The 25,479-nt window shown below is 42.8% G+C and overlaps 1 protein-coding gene across 1 annotated transcript in view; it reads left to right on the top strand.

Moving 5' to 3' along the window:
* The window catches only part of cryl1 (crystallin, lambda 1), a 26,888-nt gene extending 1,581 nt beyond the window's left edge, over positions 1 to 25,307 (top strand). The window contains exons 3-9 of the mRNA XM_068737192.1: positions 816 to 942; positions 5,815 to 5,976; positions 9,513 to 9,608; positions 10,286 to 10,384; positions 20,834 to 20,942; positions 23,709 to 23,818; positions 24,946 to 25,307. Coding sequence (XP_068593293.1) covers positions 816 to 942; positions 5,815 to 5,976; positions 9,513 to 9,608; positions 10,286 to 10,384; positions 20,834 to 20,942; positions 23,709 to 23,818; positions 24,946 to 25,050 — 808 coding nt within the window. The 3' untranslated portion in view covers positions 25,051 to 25,307. The remainder of the gene's footprint in view (positions 1 to 815; positions 943 to 5,814; positions 5,977 to 9,512; positions 9,609 to 10,285; positions 10,385 to 20,833; positions 20,943 to 23,708; positions 23,819 to 24,945) is intronic.
* The last annotated feature ends 172 nt before the right edge of the window (positions 25,308 to 25,479 follow it).

Here is a 25,479-nt window from a genome sequence, read left to right as displayed (position 1 = left end):
ATGTCATCAGAGCCACCAGGTCGGATTCTGGTGAAACCAGATGACATCATCCAGGTTCACCAGAACCCAAGACGTAATGCTGGACCTGCTGGAGGGAAAGGGAGGCAACGGGTGAACCAGAACCAGGACTGAGAGGGTCAGACTGTCAGACCCTGCTGCAGTAGAATGAGAGGTTTTCTAAAGGGACTCTGGTGCTCAGAGACACTACAGCTTTAGTCCACAGGGACCAACAGAACCAAGACTAATTTAAAGTTCCATGTAGTGACTTTGATAAAGTCTGAAATGATGTTGTGTTTACTTGTGATTTCCTGGTCTGCTGCTCTTCTGATAGTGAGAGTGGTGTTTTCTTTATTTCCTTTATGATGAATTAAACATTTTCATGGCTTTCTAGTCAATAAGTGTTTGTGGCTGACGGAACTTTGTCCAAAACTTAAACCGTTCTTCCCTCCAGCGCTTGCACAGCAGACACACAGACACTGCGTGTTCAGGCCTCCAAACCCTCTCGCTGCTAGTTAAACATTACTGTGGGATGACAAAGGGCTTTTGGTGAGAACTTCACGTAGAGCAAGGAACAATCTACAGCCCTTAACACTAACTGTGGAACAAAGCCAAACACTATACAAGGAGCTCACGATTTTAACTTCTCTGTGAAAAGCTAAATAATGATAATCGTAGCATGAGACTTCTTCCTTCAAGATTTCAGGCTCCTAATGTCATCGTCTTTTGGAGAGCGTTGACCCTCGTTCTCTGTGTGTGTGTGTGTGTGTGTGTGTGTGTGTGTGTGTGTGTGTGTGTGTGTGTGTGTGTTGGCTCAGGAAGCAGCTGGAGGAGCTGGAGGAGGCTCACATGCTGAGAGGAGGTCTGACCTCCACGCAGCAGCTCTCCCTGCTCAGCAGCTACGAGGACCTGGCTCAGGCTCTGGAGGGAGCCTTCTTTGTCCAGGTGACTCAGCAGCACATGTGTCCTTCATGCTCTAGTCAGGCTCTAGTTGATTTGTCTGTCTTTATTGTTCCAATTGTCTCCATCACACATTTGACGCGACACGAGTTACTCAAGTTCTGTTCAATTTTGAGGTACTTTTATTGAAGTGTTTCAGTTGAATGCTGCTCAATACTTCTCCTCCACTACATTTGTATTCCTAGATGTTCTTACTTCACAGATTAAGATTCATGTGATGAGTTTATAAATTATACCTCCACCAGCTGTCACATTTAAACGCTGTTTATGTGTTAAAGCATCAGTAGTAATATTACAGTAATATATCACATCAAAGGGACAATTATGCCCAACAAGTACTGGTATTTTTAAGTGCATTTTGATGCTAATACATTTTGTACGTAAGTAACATTTTAAGTGCAGTATTTGTACTTGTGAAAGAGTATTTCTACACTGTGGTATTAGTACTTTTACTTTAGTAAAAGGTCCGAGTACTTCTTCCACCCCTGCAGAGTGAGGAATACTATGTTTATTCACTTTGGAGTGATCGTAGTAATCTCACTACAGTATATCATTCTGGTGTTTTCTTTCAAATAAAAGACGCTGTTTGTCCTCAAGGGGGCGCAGCATCATTGCTTAATGTGTGTGACGGATGCTACGCTACCTCAGGCACCACTGATGGAACTCTGTGTGGATTTTACGTGTGATAAAGTAAAGTCAGGTTGTGTATTACAGAGTATTTAGTACATGTTGTTTGTGTAGTGAAGGCAGACTTGCTTTTCTTTCCCTCCAATTCATTTATTTGTTTTTCAGTTCCAGTAATATTAGATTAGATTAATTTATTTCTCATTTCATGTTGTACGACGCAGCTTCGTTTGAACAGTCTGTTCTGTTTAGCAGCATATAAAATAACTTCACCCATACTCAATATAAGATGATGACATTTAGTAAAACAGTAAAAAACAACAGTTATTGCACGTAGACCATCGTTGCACAGATCAACATCTTTATTTACGTTTCATTTGTATTGTTTGCCATATTAAATAAATTAAAAGAAGATCAAATTCCCAATACAAACTATAAAAGACAATTACAACGGAGGGCCGATAAGATGTAGGCAACGCAAAATAGAAGTTATGTGTTGAACCTTTAAGTCTATTATAACTAAGCTGAATTCATCAGAGCTGGATGCCGACATTTAGAATACCACCGGCTTATACTTTTGAGTGCTTAAAGATACGACGCAGTTAAACGTGGTTGCCGTAGTGACGTGTCATGTGTGTGTGCTGTACATGCGTCGCAGGATAACTTTCCCTCCGGCTCTAAGACGTGGGGATGCTTTTTTTATTCAGGTTCATCTGGTTCTTTCAGTTGAATCAATTGGCACATAAGTCCAACTTGAGCAAACAATGTCGAAGTAAACAACTTTAATTTGCTTTACCATGAGTTCACACGGGCGCAGCGTTCTCACGTGTAGCTTTGGTGTCCGGTTTCAGTTCTGGTGTTTTGAGATCATCAATGCAACAAAGTAAGAACTGCGTTTGTATCGGGGTTTGTGCTCGTTGCTGTCCCTAAATGTTCCGTATGTTTAACAGTGACCCTGGCTGTGGAGCCCTGCTGCCACGAGGCCGTTAAGTGAGCCGTCTGTTATGCAGACTAAGTGACTCCAGCAGAGAACTCTTTTGAGGAACAGTTCAGTTGGAAGTTGTCACGACAAGAGCTGCCCTGCGTTTGAAACACGGCCTTTAAACACGACATCACTCGTCGCGTCGTTTGTCACGCTGTCTCAACAATGGGTATTGCTTACTTTAAAAGAAAAGACTTCTTAAGCCATAAAACATAATCTAGCACAGAAAGGCCGGTAGGGCCAGAATAAATGGATACTCTGTACCAGGCCTGGACTGGGACAAAAATTCGGCCCTGGACTTTTTGGTCCAGACTGGCCCACCACAATCCGCGCGCAGATACTGTGCCAACTCGGTCCGTTGATGTACTGTACATATAATCACACAAGCCCTTAATAACACTACTATACTGAACAATATCCCTTGATATTCTGGAGCATTGAATAAAATAAATGATGACTACACAGTATGTTGCTCACTTGCTCTTAAGAAGGATACTGGAGAAAGGATTTAAGATTCAAGAGTGTTTATTTATACAAATACAAATAGAACTCCCTGTGAAAGACAGAAACAAAAGATGTCATTAATATCCATTCAAGTTGTCAAGTGTTGACTAAAATAAATGTATAATTTACATATAAGTGTAAATTTCCATAAATAAGTGTTCAAAAAAAGAAAAGCAAGGACAATAAACCATAAACACTGACAGAAAAAAATAGGTAAAGCATATTTGAACAAATTGGACAGTGGGCTTGAAGAAAGTGTATTGATACTTAAAACACTTTAACTCTGGTGACCTGATTTGTCATTATAAAAATTGTGAAAAAGCAGATCTGCATGCTCAAACCACACCACCATAAAATAGTGGTTAATTAATCAGGATAGTATATCATTTTCCAACACTTTAGAACTAGATTCACACCACATGCTATCTATTATGTCAAGTAAAGTTCATAGACAACGTTTCTGAACATTTAGTGAATGAGTGTTTATCCACAACATGTTAGCTAGCACACACACCTGCTATCACCACCACCAATCTCCTCCTCCCCCTCCTGTACCACCATGGCACCGCCGCCGGCCCCCGCAGCAGCAAACATGTTTATTAGATTTCTGCTCTTAGCAGCATCAGTTGCGAGAGCTTTTTTTTTCTTTCCCCTCAGTTTTTCTGCACCGCCTTTTTGTTTTTTCTCCGTTTTTGCTTTCTCTTCTCTCTCACAGATTGCTAATGATGTGTCATTAGCTCATCATTAAAGGTGATTGGACGAGGGGGGGTCTGGAAAATGCGTGGGCGGGACTACTGGGCCTATCATAGGGCCACTGGGCCTCTTATGCGTCTTTACATACAAAAAAAAAAAAAAAAAAAGGTCAGCCACTGCCGGCCCATTACTGACCGGCCCACCGGGAAAACTCCCGGTACTCCCTAGGGCCAATCCACCCCTGCTCTGTACAGAGTTCAGGAACAATGGAGGACTTATTAGAAACATGGAAACAACATATAGAACGATGCAACGTTTTCTCTGTTTACACAGTCAGCGTAACATTTCCTGATAGCATGACGCCAACGACGCAAATCTCACCCCGGTATTGATCCGGGCTTTTTCTAAAGGAGTTCAGGGAGTTCAGGAGTATCTCTCAGTCCGACCGTGTCACAGAACAAAGCCATAAATAATATAGTGACGATGAGAACGGTACAACATGTACCACTCTAGATAGTAGACTATAAATTACCACTCTTCACATTGCTCACTTTTGTCTATATGTTTCCAGACAGCTGTCATTCCATATCCATCACATTATTGCTCAGGAGTTCGGCAGGTATGCTGCTGGACCAGAACACTTGATGGATGTTCTAAAAGACCGTATTGACATTCCACTATTGCTGTTGAGAGCCACTCCTTTCCAACGCTCTGACAGGGAGGACAATAAAAGGAAATATGGCTGAGCCTCTGATGGATCGTTTAAAATCTCCAAACTGGTTCTATCCAGTTTTTAAAAGTTGCAGGAACAATTTGTCCTTCAACTTATTTGACAGAGAAGAAGATGTTGCAGCTTTGCTGTAGTCAAAGAAAGATTGATGACAAAGTCAAAGGACCCTTTGATTGACTTTAGTGGTGTTGATCTCTACTGATAGTTTTGGTTTTATTTATCAGAGTAAATTCTCAATACAGCAGTTAGACGTTTAACAAGAAACTAAAATATTTATTTAAATAATCATTTTTTGACTCCCCGGCGTCTTTTGACTCCCCGTCCTTTTTTGACTCCCCGACGTCTTTTGACTCCCCGGCGTCTTTTGACTCCCCGGCGTCTTTTTACTCCCCGTCATCTTTTGACTCCCCGTCCTCTTTTGACTCCCCGACGTCTTTTGACTCCCCGACGTCTTTTGACTCCCCGAAGTCTTTTGACTCCCCGTCATCTTTTGACTCCCCGTCCTCTTTTGACTCCCCGAAGTCTTTTGACTCCCCGTCATCTTTTGACTCCCTGTCCTCTTTTGACTCCCCGACATCTTTTGACTCCCCGTCCTCTTTTGACTCCATGTCGTCGTCTTTTGACTCCACGTCATCGTCTTTTGACTCCATGTCGTCGTCTTTTGACTCCCCGATGTCTTTTGACTCCTCGACGTCTTTTGACTCCCCATCCTCTTTTGAGTCCCCGACGTCTTTTGACTCCATGTCGTCGTCTTTTGACTTCATGTCGTCTTTTGACTCCCCGACGTCATTTGACTCCATATCGTCTTTTGACTCCCCATCCTCTTTTGAGTCCCCGACGTCTTTTGACTCCATGTCGTCGTCTTTTGACTTCATGTTGTATTTTGACTCCATGTCGTCGTCTTTTGACTTCATGTCGTCTTTTGACTTCCTGACGAAAACTTGATGCCGAAAGGCATCAGAATTCTTCTTTAGGTCTAACATGACCATGTCTTTACAATAAATAGAGTTTTCTTGTGGTTTTAGCTTTGTATTTTTTTGTGAGGACTGTTGTGATGACGTTATCATCTTCACTGTGATGCTTTGCTGGTGCTCTGCCAAGATAAATACTGAGTTACTGATGTATTGTTTCGACTGGAAGATTGTGTTATTCTGTATAATGGTTAAGACAGAAGTTGTTATATACAAATGATAGTTTTGAAAAGTGGGAGCAGGAGCATACCGTGCTGAATGTTACAAAGTCCAGAGGTAATATTTACTTACTGTGTAGCAGAAATAATGTCAAAGGTACATTTTGGTACATTTCCCTGTATGTGTGTCTCCAGGAGTGCGTATTTGAACAGCTTGAGGTCAAGCAGAGCGTCTTCCAGGACGTCGAACGTCTGGTGGGGAAAGAAGTCATCCTGAGCAGCTCCACCTCCTGTCTGGTGCCAAGCAAGGTCTTCTCTAAAGTACAGAACAGGAGTCGCTGCCTCGTCTCCCATCCGGTTAGTGGTGCTGCACTCCTGGTACCAGTAAAGTCATTTCAACCTAATAAACTACAAACTGGGGAAGCCATCTTAGTTAGCAATCTCTCTCTATATATATATATATATATATATATATATATATATATATATACACCAGCAGATTTATATATATAGATAGATATAGATAGGTATAAGGTTGAAGAACAACTGTATTGGGAGCCATTTTAGAAATTCCTATCTTACATTTTTAGGTTTTCCTCTTTTAATTATCAACCCACTCAGCTTCGTTTACTTTCTTATGACCGAGTTTGTTTCCAGAACAGTAATACGAGCACCTTGTAGAGTTATTGACTTTGGCAGTAGAGTTATTTAAATTTGTAACATTTCTAGAAAACAAAGTACACAAATGACATCACTGTGAAGTCATCCGCTCCTATTTACCTATTCCTGTGAAATATATAAATATATATATATATATATATATATATATATATATATATATCTCCATTTAATTATACTTAATCAAAATAGATGCTGCAGCATTGTACTCAAACAAACTAGTAGGCCTTTGCATCAACTCAATCAAGCAAACCAGACTAATATGTATGCTGCTTTATTTTTCACAATGTGCGATATTTACTGAATTTGACTGGGAACTATTTATTTCATAGCTGTGACAGTGACAAACACAAATCTGCCTCAATAAACTATGTTAGCTTATAACGTAGCACCAAAATATTTCATGTCATTGCAACAGATAGATTATTACTTCCAATTGTTTTACAAACCGCTTTCCTGGAGGAGGAACCTAACCGACTCGCCTCGTCAGCTATTTTGTTGCATAACGACAACCAAGCAATTTTTTATATCAGTGTCCCAGTTGCTCCTGAAATATCTGAATTGTTAATTTTATTACTTTACTTTTGGGAATTACAAAATGTTTCAGCCCTTTTTATTTGCTGACCCTGAAAAGTCACCATTTGCCACTAACGTCACGGCCTGCCTTCTGACTGTCAAAAACAATTATATTTAATTTGTGTGTACATAGAGAGGAAGATAAATAATAACGGGAGGTATCTATTGCCAGGCCTGAATGTTTGCATGTGGCATTTAACCATGTCACATGCAAAGCCCATATGATTTGATTGCATCATATGGACTGTCATCAACATTTTAGAGGACGTCAGCTGTCGATCACAAAGGAGCTTTCAAAGGCATGTTAACATATAATATGACCCACTCCTCCACAAAGGTGAAATGACAGATTTAGCTACGTTGTCACCAGCAAGCTTGAAAGGATTCAGTCGTCACTCCGCAAGTGCGCTATCCTGTTCTCTTCTGTCGGTACTTCTGTTTGTGACGCTGATAGATTTCCACTTTAGAAAGGTCTGATGCGTGTGTTGGTGTAGGACAGAGCACCGTTGTGTTGTGCTGTAAACTGTATTGTCAGTAGTCTGTAAAGTGTAATCAGGTACTAATGCATACTATAGGATAGTGAAATAAAATGCGGTGTAGTACAGATGAATGTTGTGTGAAATGGTGTACCGAGTGATAATGTAGTTGAGTGTGCTGTGTGTAGGTAGTAACAAGATGTGTTGAAGTGCATTATGGCCTGTTATTTGACTCTAATCAATCAATCTTTTATTAATGAACACTCGATCGAGGATTTGGTCTTTGGTCCATCACGGTGAGTAAACGTTAGTGATCATTTCACACTGTCACTGTATAAAGTGACCTCCAGGATAATCACGGCCTCATGACACTTTACAACCACAAACTACAGACCTCAGACATGCAGAGGACGTACGGCTTTCCTTAGTATGTTAACAATAATGGGGTTTATCAGCAGTCTCCAGAACAGAAGCGCTCGCCATTAAAATCACAGAAATATGATACTTTTGCAAAAGAATCTCACGTACATGACATCACAGCATGACTTTTTCTAAGGTGTTCCTCAAGGTCTTGGTGTCTTAATGTAATATTTTGGAGGGATTTCTGATCAGTTTTATCAATTCTTGTATGGCAAAAAAAAAATTGTAAATTTAGCTCTAAATTTGTGTAACAAATGGCATCAACCCCAAAAATTGCTGCTGTAGCAGTTGTGTGCTCTCTCGTTCGCGTTGTGTTTTAATAATTTAAAACACTTGATATCTCTGTTTGACTCGTGTATTCACAGGACAGCATATAGGTACATCTGGTAACAAACAGAAGCACATTGAGGTGTCTCACAGCCCACCTCGTGGTCACAAACTCCGGGAACTGCCACCGGCAAAGAAACAAACGCTTTAGCTAGCTGTTTGTTAGCATGTTGCTAATGCTAAATAAAGTTAGCAGATCGAACGGCAGGTGAGTCGGGACCAGGGGTAACAGAACAAGCCACTGCTTGATGTCCAGCAGCATGACAGCGAAAGCATAGACGTTCACTCCGACAGTGGGACACAAATGACACGCGGACCTCTAAACCTGGTGCGACTGCCGTTCCTGGGTCTAGGCGGGCTGCGGTTGGTGGAGGAGCAGGACGGCTGTGCAGGTCATCTGCTGCCTGGGCGGATTGAAAGCCACCGACTGGGCGTGTGGGCTGACGAATCCAGTAGTCAACAGCAGTGTCAGTGGGGGATGGCTTGGTGTCATAAAAGTCAGGCATAAAAGAAGTCACACTATCATTAAAGTGTTGTTTAAGTATGTCAAAAATGGGTTGAGTGCCTGACTGTAAGTTTAAGGAGGGTTTGCTACGGAGCCCAACCTTCACAGCATCACTCGCCCTCCCTCACAGCTTGCTCTATACTTCCTCTGACTGGTCACATTCCTCAATGCTCCTCCTAACCAGATGCACTTTGACACATTCCTCCCACTCAGAAAATTACATTTTTGTCAGTGCTAACCTCCCTGAAAGGGTGTGGCTCATAACTGTGGTCGCTCACCGTTAGGTGAACCTTGGAGAGATCAGCAATGGCGGAACGAGCCACACTGACATCATCGGCTGAAATTGACTTAAGACATGAGACAATAAATTCACAATTTCACTAGCAGCAAGCAACCATTTAGCACCTCGTTTTAATGCAGTCAATGCTTATTAAACCAAGCCAAAATGGCGACTCACGGCACCGTGGAAAAGGTGACTTTAAGACACTCAGCAGCGTGTTGAAGTGACGGCAGCAATCCCGCGGCGGAGAAGAACGGGTCGCGCCACCATTGTGACAACTCATGTGACCTAATGGAACACAGGAATGGCCATCATTTTACTTCTATCATAATGGTCTAAGTTCATTTTACACACCTTCACTATTTATTTTGATTAATCAATTCATTTTTATTTATAAATTTGTGACTAGAAGAACTTTACACACGCTGCTGAGCTGCATCTTCATGTTCCAAACTTAACAGATGATGTTCACCACATCTACTGTTGACCTACTACCCCCCCCCCCCCCCCCCAAAAAAAAAGACAAAAAATCAGATCTTTGTGGGTCTCTTAGGGTTGAAGACATACAATCGTTTTAACAAGAACGCTGTACTCACCACTGTATGATGACTGACTCTCCTGTGCTCCTCAGGTAAACCCACCTTACTATGTCAAACTGGTGGAGCTGGTACCTCACCCAGAGACGGCAGCAGGCATTATGGACACCACCCACTCCCTAATGACCAAGGTAAAGGCAGCAGCCTAAACAATCCTAGATATGTCAGGACCTGCGGGACAGATGCAGTGAGTCAATATCAGGTTTACGAGTATAAACACATGAAAAATTAATGAATGTAGGTCAGGAACTGAATTATATGGTATGTTTAGTGTTGGTAAAAATCCTAGCTTGCAAACATTTTGTCCATTTGTTTTTTTGTTGTACTCACAGTTTGATTATCTGATGTCAAAGGGATGACAGTGTGTCACGACTCCCTGGATTATTACACAATCATGATTCAAAACAAAGCCTTGCAAGTCTGTGCAAGATGAATTGCATAACATGCTGAGTTAAATGCAAACCAACAATCAGTTGAAATCCCTGAGCGTAGATTTGCAGTAAAGTAAACAAACTTTGACCCAATTTTCTTAAATGTGCAGAATAATAAGTATTGTCTTTTAGGAGATAAAGTACTGCCATTCATTTTTTTCAGAAATTGTGTTTTTTGTATTTTTTAGATAAGTTCAAAGCATAGTCTACATTGCCATGCTTTTTACCTTGGAATAATGAAGACTAGTAGTACCACTAGTCTTCATTACTATAACTATATTAGCCCATGCCATATTCATGTTGATGCTACATGTACATTCGTCAAGGCATCTACCGCGCATTGCAATTCTTGACACAACTTGTTTCTCTTGATTCAGGTTGGCCAGGCGCCCGTCCGTCTGACGAAAGAGATCGATGGCTTCGCCCTCAACAGAGTGCAGGCGGCCATTATTGCAGAGTCCTGGAGGCTGGTCCAGGTCAGTGTCTAGTCTCTGTCCTATAGGTGAAACGGTGGAGTTAGACTAGTCATTTCACTGCTTTTCTTTTGAAACTAGTATGGAATTTGAAACACACCTAGAAATCCTGGTCATGCCCTGTTTGCATCTACTAACAGGACTTGTTCCTTTTTAACTTGTTGTTGTTTTTCCTTTTGGACATTATATTTATCCTTCACCTGCAATTAACTCCACATCAGGGTTAAAGCTAGAGGCCGGGTCATTTAAATATAAATGAACGTCCGTTACGTTAAAGCCCTTGACACACAAGTTCACACAATGCTAGTCAAGCCCATTGACGCTAGTGAAAGTTTGCTGCGTTTTGTTGCAATATACCAGAGTTGTAGTGTCAGTGGCGACTTTCCCGCGCAGGCGCACCAGAAGTGGTGCGTTTTACGTCAACCAGCCAGAGCTAAAAAAGGGGGAAACGATATCGGCTGAGCAGCAGCTAGGAACGGGGTGGAAATCCTCATGCGTCCATGAACTCTGCGTTCAGAAGAAAGTATGCAGGCCTATACGTCATAAGCATGCACCAACATTGTTTGTGTAATTACACTTTTTGCCAGAGGGGGAGACAAAAGTTCCCCACTGCAAGTTTTAGGTTTGAATTATTATATATTTTTTCGTTTTTACCTACTTCATGAGAGTGAATATAGATGCTGTTTTAGGTTGATTGTTGAGAGTAAAAATAGTATTAATAGTGGCGTTTTTATTCGCTGAACACCAACTTGTTTGTTTTGAGTGAACCAAGCAAGTAGTTTGACACATCAGCACATTTGTCTTCAAATGTTTACAAATTGTTATATGCCCTAACTACATAATATTAAATATGAATATCCAGCAAAAACAAAACATTTTGACGTGTCAATACAACGTTAGGTCCTCGGTCCTAGTGAAGGTCCTCATAACGTCAGACACACAAGAGTGTGTGTGTTCATGTTTTTTTTTTTTTTATCTCTACACAAGAGCTCCTCAGTCTCAGTGAGGCCTTGTGTTGCTGAGTATCGCTGCTGATGGTTTTGTAATGGAGGCAGAAAAGAGGAAGCCCCTTGTCAGCTCACCTCTGCTGTAATCTCCATGGTCTCCTTCCAAAATAAAAAAAAGAAATACAATGAGAGTAAATGAGCCTTAGCCTCTGATGACAGGCGCCATTACACGATCACTCAGGGAAGAAAAGCTTGGAATGATTGTGATGATTGTTACCTGAACTGAACTCACATGAACACATTGAGATTCAGGCTTCGAATATCACTGACATCAGAATTATTTCTGGAGAAGATTCATGAACATTAAATATTTTACGATACTTTCTTTCTTATTTTCAAGGCTCTTGCTCTTCTCTTTTGTTTTCATATTTGTTACATTGACCTGTGGGTCAGTAACACTGCTGGTTTGGCCAGTTCTCCCTTTAAAAGGGCTTTAAAATCTCAGTAGAATTCTGTTTTAATCAAGAATAAAGTGACAAAATCAAACTACTGATACATTGTAGAATTAAGCAAAATTGTCATATCAGTTTATGCACGTATATTAATATTTCAAACTTTCAAAGTTTACTTTATGACATACTACAACTTTATGATTTTATTAATTTGATCTATTATCTCTGCCCTCTGTAGGGATGAATTACTACTGTATGTTAGAACAACTCCCATCTCTTATTTCACACACAAACACAGGACATAATAACCCCAAAAAAGGGTCTCAGATCAGTGTCTCTGTCTTTCTGCCTCTTTATTCCATCTCTTTTCTCTGTCAGAGATGTTTAACAAAGAGTGTTCTTGTCACAACTAAATCAGTATATTACCTCCTTGTCCCTGACATGACTGTACAAGTTAGTGTGTAACTCTATCAGACACACACACACGCTCACAAACACAAAAAAGGTAACATTAAAGGTAGAACAACTGCAACGAAACACTTTAAGAGAACATAACAAAGGCAAATAAATCATGAAGCAACAGGGAAGGGTGTAAATTTGGGTGTGACAACACAATGTTGTCGGTTATTTCATCAGAGAAGTTGTTTTCCTTTGGGCGATGCAGATCTGTGTCACATTGTTTGTCTAGTCGTCGTTAAATTAAAAAAAACACAGATTACATTTTTTGATAAAAATAAACAAATACTACTTTATATATGGATGGAACACAACATTACTATGTACCTTCTTTTTGTATGGGTTACTACACTGACACTGAGGAGCTTGAACGTGTAACTGTGAAAACATCTATAAAGACACACATCTGAACAGTTACTCATGTGATTTCTATATTCAAAGGATTTTTTACACTCTAGAAAGGATTTTCTGCCGCACCAAAGGACGAATGGATTTCTTCTACCGTACACTTCTAGTGAGGTTCGTCCATCACATGCATTTACGCTTGCATGGAAATCTGCTCATTGATTTGCACGATTTCACAACAATGAAGTTGGACACGATGCGCTTGTTTCTTTCTCATAATACAAACAAAGAACATAATAGCCTTCAGCATTGAGTCACTGATGACGTGTGTAAAAACAGCACGTCAATTTCCTTCTTTTGTATTTTTAAATACAAGTTTTAATACCAGTTAAACACGTACTTAAGGTGGAGTTGAAACATGTTTTTTAGAAGAAGGCTTGTTTTGAAGAAGATATTTCACGAGTTGTGGATAGAGTTCATATTCAATTTCAACTTGTTATTTTTAATTTCAGCTTTAATGAATATTTTTAGCTGTCAGCCCTTTTGACGACGGACATTTTGACTCGTCAAAGTAATAACATCCATGATGTCTACATTCCACTTGGTATTGTGTGTGCTCATTCGCTGACGTGGCTTATAGTGGGACAATTCATTGATGGAAGCAGTTATAAGTTTACACCTGTGCTTTTCCTGCTTTGACAAGTCAAATTGTCCGCTGTGAAAATAGTCTTTATATAACAATTATTATGTTTTAATTCTCTTTTTTTTTAGAGGAGTGAAACAGCAATGTGACATTCTTAGCAAAAAAAAATTACTTTTATTTGATTTTCTTTGGTTGAATTGATTAGACGCTCACAAGAGATCAACCAGTATTATAAGAACAACGTGTGGGAGGGATGACTTGCAACAAAAGGTCCTGGCTTTGTGTGGACACGTTATTAAAGATTTTTGGAATTTGTTCCATCTCTCCTTGAACGATCTCTTTGTTTCAAGAGGAGCTTCCTGGTTCACTGATGAGCCAAGTGAGCCTTCAGTCAGGTGAAAGCTCTTGTTAGTCCAGTCAATGCAACAACAGTCACTGAGGCTCATGAGCGGATTATGAAACAAAGGTTCCGTAGGCACAGACATGCTAAAGGATTTTTTGTCTCTTAGTAGTAATTTTAGTTTTGTTGTAGTTGCTTTTTGTCTCTTTGTAGTAATTTTGTGTCTCTTTGTAGTTGTTTTGTCTTTTTGTAGCCATTTTGAGTGTCTCAGTAGTTGCTTTTTGTCTCTTTGTAGTCGTTGTTTGTGTCTTTGTAATTGTTTTGAGTCATTTTGTGATTGTTTTAGTCATTGTGTACTTGTTTTGCCCCCTGTGTTTTTTTGTAGTCACTTTTATTTCTTTGTAGTTGCTTTTTGTCTCTTTGTAGTTGTTTTGTCTCTTTGTAGTTGTTTTTGTGTCACTTTGTAGTCATTTTGTGTCTCTTTGCCATTGTGTTGAGTCACATTGTGATTGTCTTTTTGTAATTGTTTTGGTCTTGTTGTAGTCATTTTGTTTTTCTCTGTAGTTGCGTTTTGTCTCTTTGTGGTCTCAGCAGCTGTTTTGCATCTCTCTGCAGTTGTTTTGTGTCTCTTTGTAGTAATTTGTGTCTTTTTGTAGTCATTTTGAGTGTTTTAGTATTTGCTTTTTTTCTCTTTGTAGTCATTTTGTGGTTGTTTTGTCCCTTTTCACAGTCCCTGTGAGTCTCTTTGTGGTCTCTTTGCATCTGTTGCAGATGTTTTGCATCTATTTGTAGTTGTTTAATGTTTCTTTGTGGTCATTTTGAGTCTTTTTCTGCCTGGCATGTGTCTCTTTGAGGGACATTTTGCAGGGGAGAGGGGCCTCTTGACACTTTGGGCCCCTGGGCCTGTGCCTGGGAGGCCCGTTTAGTAATCCAATCTAACTGGCTTTCAGCTTCTCAGAATCGTAGCATACATCGAGGAACTGAAGCAGAAATTACTGTGTCCGTCTCCCTCCTAACTGCATCCATGCATCCACAAAGTTATATTTGTGTCTTCGCACAGACATGTGGAAGCTCAGACTCGTATCTACATGACATTCCATACTGTGCATGGGTCACTCACTTGTGAGGCTCCTTGTTGAGCAGAATTAACCCTGAGGATACACCCTTAGGTCCCAGCTGACAAAAATGCCACGTTGCTGTTAAAGTGTCAAGACTTTTCTCTGGAAGGAGCTCCCGGCTTAGTGCAACATAGATCATTGTTTTTCATTTCAAACTTTGGCACCTGTGTGTGCACACAGCTAAGTGTGTCTCTAAACATACAGCTTGACATCGTATGTAAAATAGTACAGTAGAAATGGTTCTTTTCATGTTTTAAATAAAGAGCTCAACGACAAACACGGATACATTTATTTTGCATTATAGTTGATAAGCTGTGAGAAAACAAGCATGTAAAAGACGTCAATCAAGCAAACATCTTCTCAAACAAGCTTTATATTTTTACTACTTGATGTTTGAATAGTGGAATTTTATAACCATATTTACTCCTATTTTTCACTACCTGTGTACACAACAGTCCTGTCTGTTATTTACGTTTAGCTGACTGTGAGAGATGCAAAAAAAATATAACCCAGTTGTTAAATTTTGACATCAGTTTCATACAGTTCATTTTTGATTTCTCTTCCATGACGGTGCCAGATATGGTTGCTAGATTTTGGACACCCTTGCAAAAGAAATAAATTATCCGAATGACAACGGCTGAAGTTCAGTTGTTTTTTTTTTTTTCGTTTTTTTTTAAATGTATTTATTGCAAGACAAGAGAGAAGATTTAGACCTGTTTTTTTCTGTTTAGTTCATGGCAGAGCAGCAATAGACCTTTAGAGATATTTTGACCTAGTATAGAATGAAACGGATGTCATTTATAGCATACATTTGGACTTGTTATATTATCTGTATGCGTTTCATTTAAAATTCCCTGCTACTGTACATGCTGGCTTCCTGCATGGTTTCTTGTGAGACTTAATAAAACGGAGTCATGAATGATGCTAGTTTTTACCACTGTGCTCTCCAAAGCCCTTAAAATATGTGTCCACATTCTTCACAGGCACATTTAAACATTGTGTATGTAGAAATGACCAAACAGTTTTTTAAATTTAAGGCCGTAACCAAATCGGGCAACCTGCAGGCTTCCTACTGAGAACCAGTGGCCGTGATTCTGGTTTCTGTACCTTGAATTCATGCTCAGTTAAATTACGCAGACAATCTAATAGCCCAAGGCTTGTTAAGCAAATTATGAGCATCGTTAACACCGTGGCAAAGAGAAAAATAAACCTGTGTGACAGGAATGATGCTGCTCTTGATCAGCAGGTAAACCCTGAACTTTAGTCGGCGTCAGTTGTCATAGCTCAGTATGTGGGCCTGGCTCTAATTAAGTCTGGGGCATTATTCAACCTGAATGTGTCTCGGAAGAAGGCTGTTTCTTCTGTTGATTGGTGTAAACACTGTAGATGGAGATAAGCTGTGAATGTTTAATGACATGAAACTCTTGAGCTGAAACACAACCATCCGGCCACGTGGCTTAAAGTGATTTACACTCTCAGAATAAGCTGGACGGAAGGAAGAAGAGTCGAGGAGACCCTGCCCGGAGGAAGCCCGGGGCCCACGTCTGGAGCCAGGCCCAGTCGGAGGGCCCGACAGCGAGCGCCTGGTGGCCGGGTTTGCCACGGAGCCCGGCCGGGCACAGCCCGAAGCAGCAACGTGGCACCTCCCTCCTCTCCATCCTGTGGGCTCACCACTTGCGGGAGGAACCGCTGCGGTCGGGTGCGCTGCCCCATGGGTGGCAGTGAAGGCCAGGGATCTCGACGGACCAGACCCGGGCAGCAAAGGCTGGCTCTGGGGACGTGGAACGTCACCTCTCTGTGGGGGAAGGAGCCGGAGCTTGTGCGGGAGGTGGAGCGCTACCAGTTAGATCTGGTGGGGCTTACCTCTACGCACTGCATCGGTTCTGGAACCGTACTCCTGGATAGGGGTTGGACTCTTTTCTTCTCTGGAGTTGCCCAGGGTGTGAGGCGCCAGGCGGGTGTGGGGATACTCACAAATCCCCGGCTGAGTGCCGCTGCGCCGGAGTTTACCCCGGTGGACGAGAGGGTCGCCTCCCTACGCCTGCGGGTTATGGAGGGGAAAACTCTGACTGTTGTCTGTGCATATGCACCGAACAACAATTCAAAGTATTCGGCCTTCTTAGAGACCCTGACTGGAGTCCTGTATGGGGCTCCAGTGGGGGACTCCATAGTTCTGCTGGGGGATTTCAACGCGCACGTGGGCAACGATGGGGATACCTGGAGAGGCGTGATTGGGAGGAACGGCCTCCCTGATCTAAATCCGAGCGGTCGTTCGTTGTTGGACTTCTGTGCTAGTCATGGATTGTCCATAACGAACACCATGTTCGAGCATAAGGATGTTCATAAGTGTACGTGGTACCAGAGCACCCTAGGCCGAAGGTCGATGATCGATTTTGTTATCGTATCATCGGATCTGAGGCCGTATGTTTTGGACACTCGGGTGAAGAGAGGGGCGGAGCTGTCAACTGATCACCATCTGGTTGTGAGTTGGGTCAGAGGGTGGGGGAAAACTCTGGACAGACCTGGTAAGCCCAAACGGGTAGTGCGGGCAAACTGGGAACGTCTGGAGGAGGCCCCTGTCCGGGAGATCTTCAACTCACACCTCCAACGGAGCTTTTCTAGCATCCCTGTGGAGGTTGGGGGCATCGAACAGGAATGGACAATGTTCAAAGCTTCTATTGCCAAAGCTACGGCGGTGAGCTGTGGTCTCAAGGTCTTAGGTGCCTCAAGGGGCGGTAACCCTCGAACACCGTGGTGGACACCGGTGGTCAGGGAAGCCGTCCGACTGAAGAAAGAGGCCTTCCGGGATATGTTATCCTGGAGGACTCCTGAGGCAGTTGCAAGGTACCGACAGACCCGAAGGGCTACAGCCGCTGCCGTGAAGGAGGCAAAGCAGCGGGTGTGGGAGGAGTTCGGAGTGGCCATGGAGAAGGACTTTCGGTCGGCACCAAGGTGTTTCTGGAAAACCATCAGAACCATCGGAACCTCAGGAGGGGAAAACGGGGAAACATCCAAGCTGTATACAGTAAGGATGGGACTCTGTTGACTTCAACTGAGGGGGTAATCGGGCGGTGGAAGGAGCACTTTGAGGAACTCCTGAATCCGACTAATACGCCCTCTATTGTAGAGGCAGAGCTGGAGGCTGATGGGGGAGCATCATCAATTTCCCTGGTGGAAGTCACTGAGGTAGTCAAACAACTCCACAGTGGCAAAGCCCCAGGGATTGATGAGATCCGTCCAGAAATGCTGAAGACACTGGGTGTGGAGGGACTGTCTTGGATGACACGTCTCTTCAACATTGTGTGGAGGTTTGGGACGGTGCCTAGGGAGTGGCAGACCGGGGTGGTGGTTCCCCTGTTCAAAAAGGGGGACCAGAGGGTGTGTGCCAATTACCGAGGTATCACACTACTCAGCCTCCCTGGTAAAGTCTACTCCAAGGTGCTGGAAAGGAGGGTTCGGCCGATAGTCGAACCTCGGATTGAAGAGGAACAATGCGGATTCCGTAAGTCGGACTCATTTCCGGTGAGGGTTGGCCTCTGCCAGGGCTGCGCTTTGTCACCAATCCTGTTTGTGGTATTCATGGACAGGATATCGAGGCGTAGTCGTGGGGAGGAGTGTTTACAGTTTGGTGGGCTGAGGATTGCATCGCTGCTTTTTGCAGATGATGTGGTCCTGATGTCTTCATCGAGCTGTGACCTCCAGCACTCACTGGATCGGTTCGCAGCCGAGTGTGAAGCGGTTGGGATGAGGATCAGCACCTCTAAATCTGAGGCCATGGTTCTCAGCAGGAAACCGGTGGTTTGCCCACTCCGGGTAGGGAATGAGTCCTTACCCCAAGTGAAGGAGTTCAAGTACCTCGGGGTCTTGTTCGCGAGTGAGGGAACAATGGAACGTGAGATTGGCCGGAGAATCGGAGCAGCTGGGGCGGTATTGCAGTCGCTTTACCACACCGTTGTGACGAAAAGAGAGCTGAGCCGCAAGGCAAAGCTCTCTATCTACCAGGCAATCTTCGTTCCTACCCTCACCTATGGTCATGTGGACTGGGTCATGACCGAAAGAATTAGATCGCGGGTACAAGCGGCCGAAATGGGTTTCCTCAGGAGGGTGGCTGGCATCTCCCTTAGAGATAGGGTGAGAAGTTCGGTCATCCGTGAGGGACTCAGAGTAGAGCCGCTGCTTCTTTGCGTGGAACGGAGCCAGTTGAGGTGGTTCGGGCATCTGGTGAGGATGCCACCTGGGCGCCTCCCTAGGGTGGTATTCCAGGCACGACCAGCTGGGAGGAGACCCCGAGGGAGGCCCAGGACCAGGTGGAGGGACTATATCTCCAAACTGGCCTGGGAGCGCCTCGGGATCCCCCAGTCAGAGCTGGCTGATGTGGCCCGGGAAAGGGAAGTTTGGGGTCCCCTGCTGGAGCTGTTGCCCCCGCGACCCGATCCCGGATAAGCGGACGAAGATGAAGGATGAAGAAGGTTTACATTCCTGTACCAATTCATTCTGTCTTGAGTAACCAGGAAGGTTAGAAAATGCGACAGCGGAGATAAGATAAGATAAGATAGAACTTTATTAATCCCGAAGAAGGAAACTATTGTGCCAGAGTTTCACTAAAGATTACAACAGAAGAATAAACAATAGAATAAAAATATATGAACAATTTAACAATGGTGGAAAATAAATAATACTGACACTATTGCAAAATAGAACACAATAGCAGTAAGAGAAAGGTTAATAAATATAGTAAAATGCAACAACAAAGAAATATTAAGTGTATAAGAAGTGATACTAACATCAGTGCCTAATGGACACTAAAATAGAAAGGTAATATTGAGCATGATATTAAGAGAGATATTGTCAATGATATTAGAAAAGTTGTAAAAAGTTGTATTGCACATAGATTAAAGAAAATAATATTGCACGATGTTGCAAAAAAGTAATCTCGCACATGATATGATTATTATTGTTGTAAGTGTCAGATTTTTCAGATGTCCATTCTGCAAAGGGGGAGGAGTTATATAGTTTGATGGCCACTAGAAGAAAAGACCTCCTGTGATAAACAAATTAAACAGACTAGAAATGGTGAATGGAAAGTGCAGATCTCCGCTAGGTGTGTCTTCAACAATCACTGCTGATTGAGTGAATACAAGCCACAACTGGCGCGGTTAAGAGCATAATGAGTGAGTCAGCAGGAAGTCAATGGCAGATTAAAACTTGCAGCCATAGCTGGCCACCCAAAATATTTCGCAGTCTGCTGCGGCAGAATGTGAGATTGGCCGTGGACAGACACAGAGATGCACACTCAATAAAAACATCTAACCAAGGTTTCTCTACTTCTCTCTTGATTTATTCCCTCAGTAAACATTGTAAACATGAGTTTATGGTCTCAATCTCTAGTTTACAGTCTTCTTCAATACAGCATGATGTTCATTTAGTACATTATGGTCATTTAGAGTCAAACACACCATAAAGCCTTCTTGCATAACAGGGACCCTCAATCACCTCTCTAAACACACACACACACACACAGAAAATAGTCCTTGATTCAGGGCCAGCGTTGGAAAGCAGAGCGGCTGAGAAAGCGGCTGGTTGCCCCCCAGTGATTACCGTGGAGAGAGGACCCCACCCACCACCCCGCTTTGCTCAGATAACAGACCCGTTGTTGGACGCAGGACCCAAACAAAGGCGACCCTGTCCCTCTCCTCTTGCTCACCCTGCTCTCTGTCTCCGTATCCGAGCTTTGATTTCCCCTCTGTGGTCGGCCAACAGGTATCTCTAACTCAAAGATTACCTTGAACCACTCCCTCAGTCTCTCCCTCCCTCCTTCCCTCCTTCCATCCATCCCTTCCATCCTCAGCCACTCTCCTCCCGGTACTTCCTACATAATCCCAAGGACACAGAATTGGCTGATTAGGGGAAACTTTATATGGTTGGGGTAGTTTGATGGGATCAAAGGTAATTCGGTGGTTTGGTCCAAAAACCCTCACCTGAACTGTCAGGGAAAATATCTCAGGGTCGGCCTGTTCACACTGTACTGATAGATAAAGAAAGCATTTGTCTTTTTATCTAGTCATACATTTACTGATTTGTACCTTTTTGGAGAGGAACACAAAGGCAGATTCGTGTCAGTAAAGCGTATTTCTCTCCCTCACTCCATCAGGATGGCGTTATCTCTGTCAAGGACATCGACCTGGTGATGTCAGAGGGGCTAGGAATGCGTTACGCCTTCATCGGTCCCATGGAAACGATGCACCTCAATGCACCAGCAGGTACTGTTCCCTCTTTCGACTTTTTGCTCGCGTAAACAGAAAGTCAGCGACCAAAAAAAACCCCACATAGCTCTTGAAGGTTTTTTGTTTGGAACTGAAATGAATTACAGAATTACATTTGACGGCCGTATTCCGAGATGGCGAAGGCGAAATCGGTGAACTCAAGGCTTCTTCTACTTCTTATATACAGTCTACATCCAGCACACCAGGAAAACCTACAAACTCTGTGAGGGATGGGATTTACAGTGTGTCAAAATACACCTCGTTGTTAGCGCAAAACCTACAGTGATTCACCAAAAAGACTTCAGGAAGAACGCCGGGCCCTTCAGTTAGATAAATGAAAATGTGAGGCGCCCGAGCTGATGCGTCTCAGGCCCCAACATACATGTACTGTAACACACCGCGTTTCAGACGGAGAGAATGAGCGTGAAACCTCAGGGAGATGGAGAATATCAAAGGGGAGTGTGAAACCCAAACAGAAACCCTGACTGTGTACACTCACACACACACACACACACACACACACACACACACACACACACACACACACACAGGCAGAACAAAGCAGTCTTTTGATGGGTCGCGATGAATGCACTCCCTCACCCACCTTAAGTCATTCCAATCAGATACCGAAGCACTCAGGCTCTCTGTCTCTGTGTGAGTGACTCAGCTTTTGTAAAAGCATGTACCTGTACCTGTACATGAGATGTTTGTGGTTCTCCTAGGGTACGCCGTGCTTGGCGTTCCCTCCTTTTTTTGCACTATACGTTGCATCTTTGTTGCGTTTTTTTAGATGCGTATCAATGGTAAAATATTCTCAACTTTTCAGCCAATGTCCTACTTGGCCCAGGCAGCCAATCAAATCGAGAAAACCAGAAAACCAGAAAATCACGCACCAGGCGCACCTCTGAATGTCACAAACAGTTCACTGATAAAAACACTATCGGCATGTCTAGGCGTTACACAAAGAAGGCCAATTCACGTTTAGATGCTTTACGAACAGGAGGTTTCTCCAGTCAAATCAAATAGTTTACAGAATATTCATCCTTCGTTTCTTTCTAATGCATTTAATACTTGACTTGTTTCTTTACAGATCTTGTATAAAGGTAATAAAGTAGTCCGTGAATATAAGATATGAGTTTAAAGTAAATTACAATTCCTCCTCTGCATTGTGGGGGTTAGTTTATGGCTTTTTGCTGGTTACGCCTCAAAAGTGAGGCGATCAGCTGCTAATGCCACATTTATTCATTCAGTCATTGGCACGCTGAGACACACGGTATAGTTATCAGATTAACAACCATACACGAGCAAGACATCTTTGTTCTCCCATTAAATGTGCTTTACAGCACAAACGAGGTCAACGTTTAGTTTCCTCTCTGTGTGGAATACAAACGTTTAAAGCAGAAAGTCAGACAATGGCAGCGGAAGAGGAATTGCAGACGGCTCGCAGTAGCACTTGTATCGTCTTCCCACACACGGTCAGTGTTTGGTTGAAGGTAGATGGTATTTGTCACACTCCTCTGTCATATATAGTGTTTCCCACTAAGTTTCATGCAAACATTCAAAGTTCAGCTTCAGGATAAAACACTAAAAGGCTTTTGAAAGGTTCTGAATGTTCCGTTTTCTACGCGGTCCTAAATAAAGTCTGATTAACGACGGTAAAAGAAATAACTGAAGCGTCACACTTTTAAAGTCTGTGGTGTGAAACCTCATTTCAGTGTGACCGAGCTATTTTACACGGACACCCTCTGACCTGTTTTAATTAAAGAGCTGGTGTGAAGGAGGTTTGGCACATCGTTCTTGTTTTGCTCCACACTCTCTCTCTTTATTGCTTCAAAGATCTGGTCCTCACCTGCTGCCTGTTTCTTATCACAGGAATGTCAACAGACCGCACCGCTGGTCCTCTTCATGATCCGTTTTGTCTGGTCATTCATTGTTATGGAGACAAGTGTCGCCTCATAGGTCATTAGCCAACGTAGCTTCATACAACGGTTTGTATAATATCTTGTGAAAAAGTTACTCCTTATTTTTCATGCATTTTGGTACGAAATTCATTCAAGTCTTTTCAAAATAAACTTCCATCCTCACAGGAAACAACTTAGTTGTGTTCAGGCAACAAAACTACTTTAAGTTTAAGAAAAGATCGTTAAATACTTTGTTATGTTTAGGAAAAGATCAAGAAATATATATAAATATATATATATATATTATATTTACAGATGAGTAAATACAACAAGGCTCCGACAGTTGTGAGATTTGTTTTTACAGTGTGAAAATGTATTAATTTTTAACACTTTATTTGAGCAGCACATGAACCATTCATCAGTCAAAGTGCCCGTGGCCTGAATCACTAATAAATCATTAAAGACTAATCAATAAGAGTAATGAGATAATAACTGAAAGACAAACTAAGACAGAAGGTAAGCAGAGGAGTTCAACGCACACTCTCAGCGACACCCAGCACCGTGAAATGATTAACGATCACGTTTCAGTGGTTAATAGTGAGTTAATACGTTTAAAAGACAAGAAATATTAACCACATCTTTACTGTAACAGAAGACATGTGCCTCGAATGCAAGTATGAAGTTTCTTTGACTGTAAAAATACGTTGGATGTTTTGCAGTGTGTTTGTATGAGGCCTCCTAAAAGACTCTCTATCAGTTCCAGTGAAGGCTTTAGAATGTTCTCACCTCTTTACCTTGCTGTCAGACAGACCTTTCTGAGGGGAACTGAAGCTGTTATCTCTGATCACCTGTCCTCCCTCAGGTTTGGAGGACTACATGAAGCGTTACGGTGAGGGAATACAGAGGATCCTGACCTCCTTCGGGCCGGTACCAGACTTCTCCGGCAGCGAGGGAGCCAAGAGCATCGTAAACGTAAGTGTGAAGGCAACTGTGTGTTTAAAATGTAAACTGTTATCCAGCTCAAAGGCATTTTAATCAGAAGTCACACGGTCGCCTGCTTTTCATGACTCGGTCACATGAAGAGAATGTTCTGTTCACGGCGTCTCTTAGTTCTGCATGACTGAAGGAAAAGAGTTCCTTCTCACCCCGGCACCAAATTGCTGTTTCCCAAGTAGTCACTACTCAGTCAGTCACATGCTATCACAGGCTGTTAAAATGTTAGCCGCAAGTTCGCTACGTGAGGAAAACCCTGCAATAAATAACCAGCTGTCCAAACCTTCAGAGTCAAATCAGAGCTAATCAGTGATCTCAGTGATTATCTCTCATTGATGATCCTGTTCTTGTGAGAGACAGAGAGAGAGAGAGAGAGACAGACAGACAGAGAGAGAGAGAGAGAAAGACAAAGAAAGAGAGAGAGAGAGAGACAGACAGACAGAGAGACAAAGAAAGAGAGAGAGAGAGAGAGACAGACAGACAGAGAGACAAAGAAAGAGAGAGAGAGAGAGAGACAAAGAGAGAGAGAGACAGAGAGAGAGAGAGAGAGACAAAGAGAGAGAGAGACAGAGCGAGAGAGAGAGAGAGAGAGACAAAGAGCGAGAGAGACAGAGACAGACAGAGCGAGAGAGAGAGAGAGAGAGAGAGAGAGAGAGAGAGACAGAGAGACAAAGAGAGAGAGAGAGAGAGAGAGAGAGAGAGAGAGAGAGAGAGAAAGAGAGACAGAGAGACAGAGAGAGACACCCACAGAGAGAAGACAGAGAGAGAGAGAGACAGAGAGAGAGACAAAGAGAGAGAGAGAGACAGAGAGAGACAGAGAGAGAGACAAAGAGAGAGAGAGGACGTTTGAGACGAGGACATCTCACTCCAGAACTAAGAAAGTACCGATAACAGAACCGTTAACTTCGGACCTCATCAGTACTCCGGGTTTTTTACTTGTTTAGAACCAGGTTTTCGGAGGACATCCCTTCCCAGGACCAGGTTTCCAGTTAGAAAGACAATCATCTACATTCTCACCCAGTGGGTCCTGGTCCCAGAGGAGCTCCAATATGGCCGTCAGATTGTGTCTCTTTCCTCACGTGCGTCCCCCTCCCCGCTGTCCACAGGAGATGTGCGAGCTGATCCCCAAGGACCAGCAGCACCTGTCGGCCCGGATGGAGAGGAGGGACCGGCTCCTCATGGGTCTGTCCAAGCTGAAGAAGGACCACTGAGGTCGGCCTGCAAGTGAAGAGAGAACGGCCGATTATGACTGAAAACAATGATTAAAAAGAAATCAAAAGACACGATATCTGTGTTTTGACATCCAGCGATAATGAACATGTGTGCTCTAGATGGACAGAACATTTAACACATTTAATCTCAAGATTAAAGACTTGATTAAAATGAATCATCTCAGGTGCTGCACGCAAAATAACGTGAACGAATTCTGTGAAAAATGTTATGATGAATTAAAAACAATTAAATCATATGTTTACGTGCTTTTTATGTTCTCTCAATACTGATCCTTTTAATACAAATACAATGAAACTGTTGAACATGTCTGCTGAGCGGCTCTCTGCTCCGGGTTAACGGGTCACCGGTGAGTTCAGTGAGCTGAACCGTGTCTCCAGTGACTCCTGACGCTCGCTGTGACGGTCCTC

This window comes from Cebidichthys violaceus, unplaced genomic scaffold (assembly GCF_023349555.1).
Source record: "Cebidichthys violaceus isolate CVI_PGR_0920_01 unplaced genomic scaffold, fCebVio1.0.p SCAF_11, whole genome shotgun sequence".
In the NCBI taxonomy this organism is placed as follows: Eukaryota; Metazoa; Chordata; class Actinopteri; order Perciformes; family Stichaeidae; genus Cebidichthys; species Cebidichthys violaceus.
The sequence above is the reverse complement of the archived record's forward strand: the minus strand, read 5'-3'. Positions and strand labels throughout refer to the sequence as shown.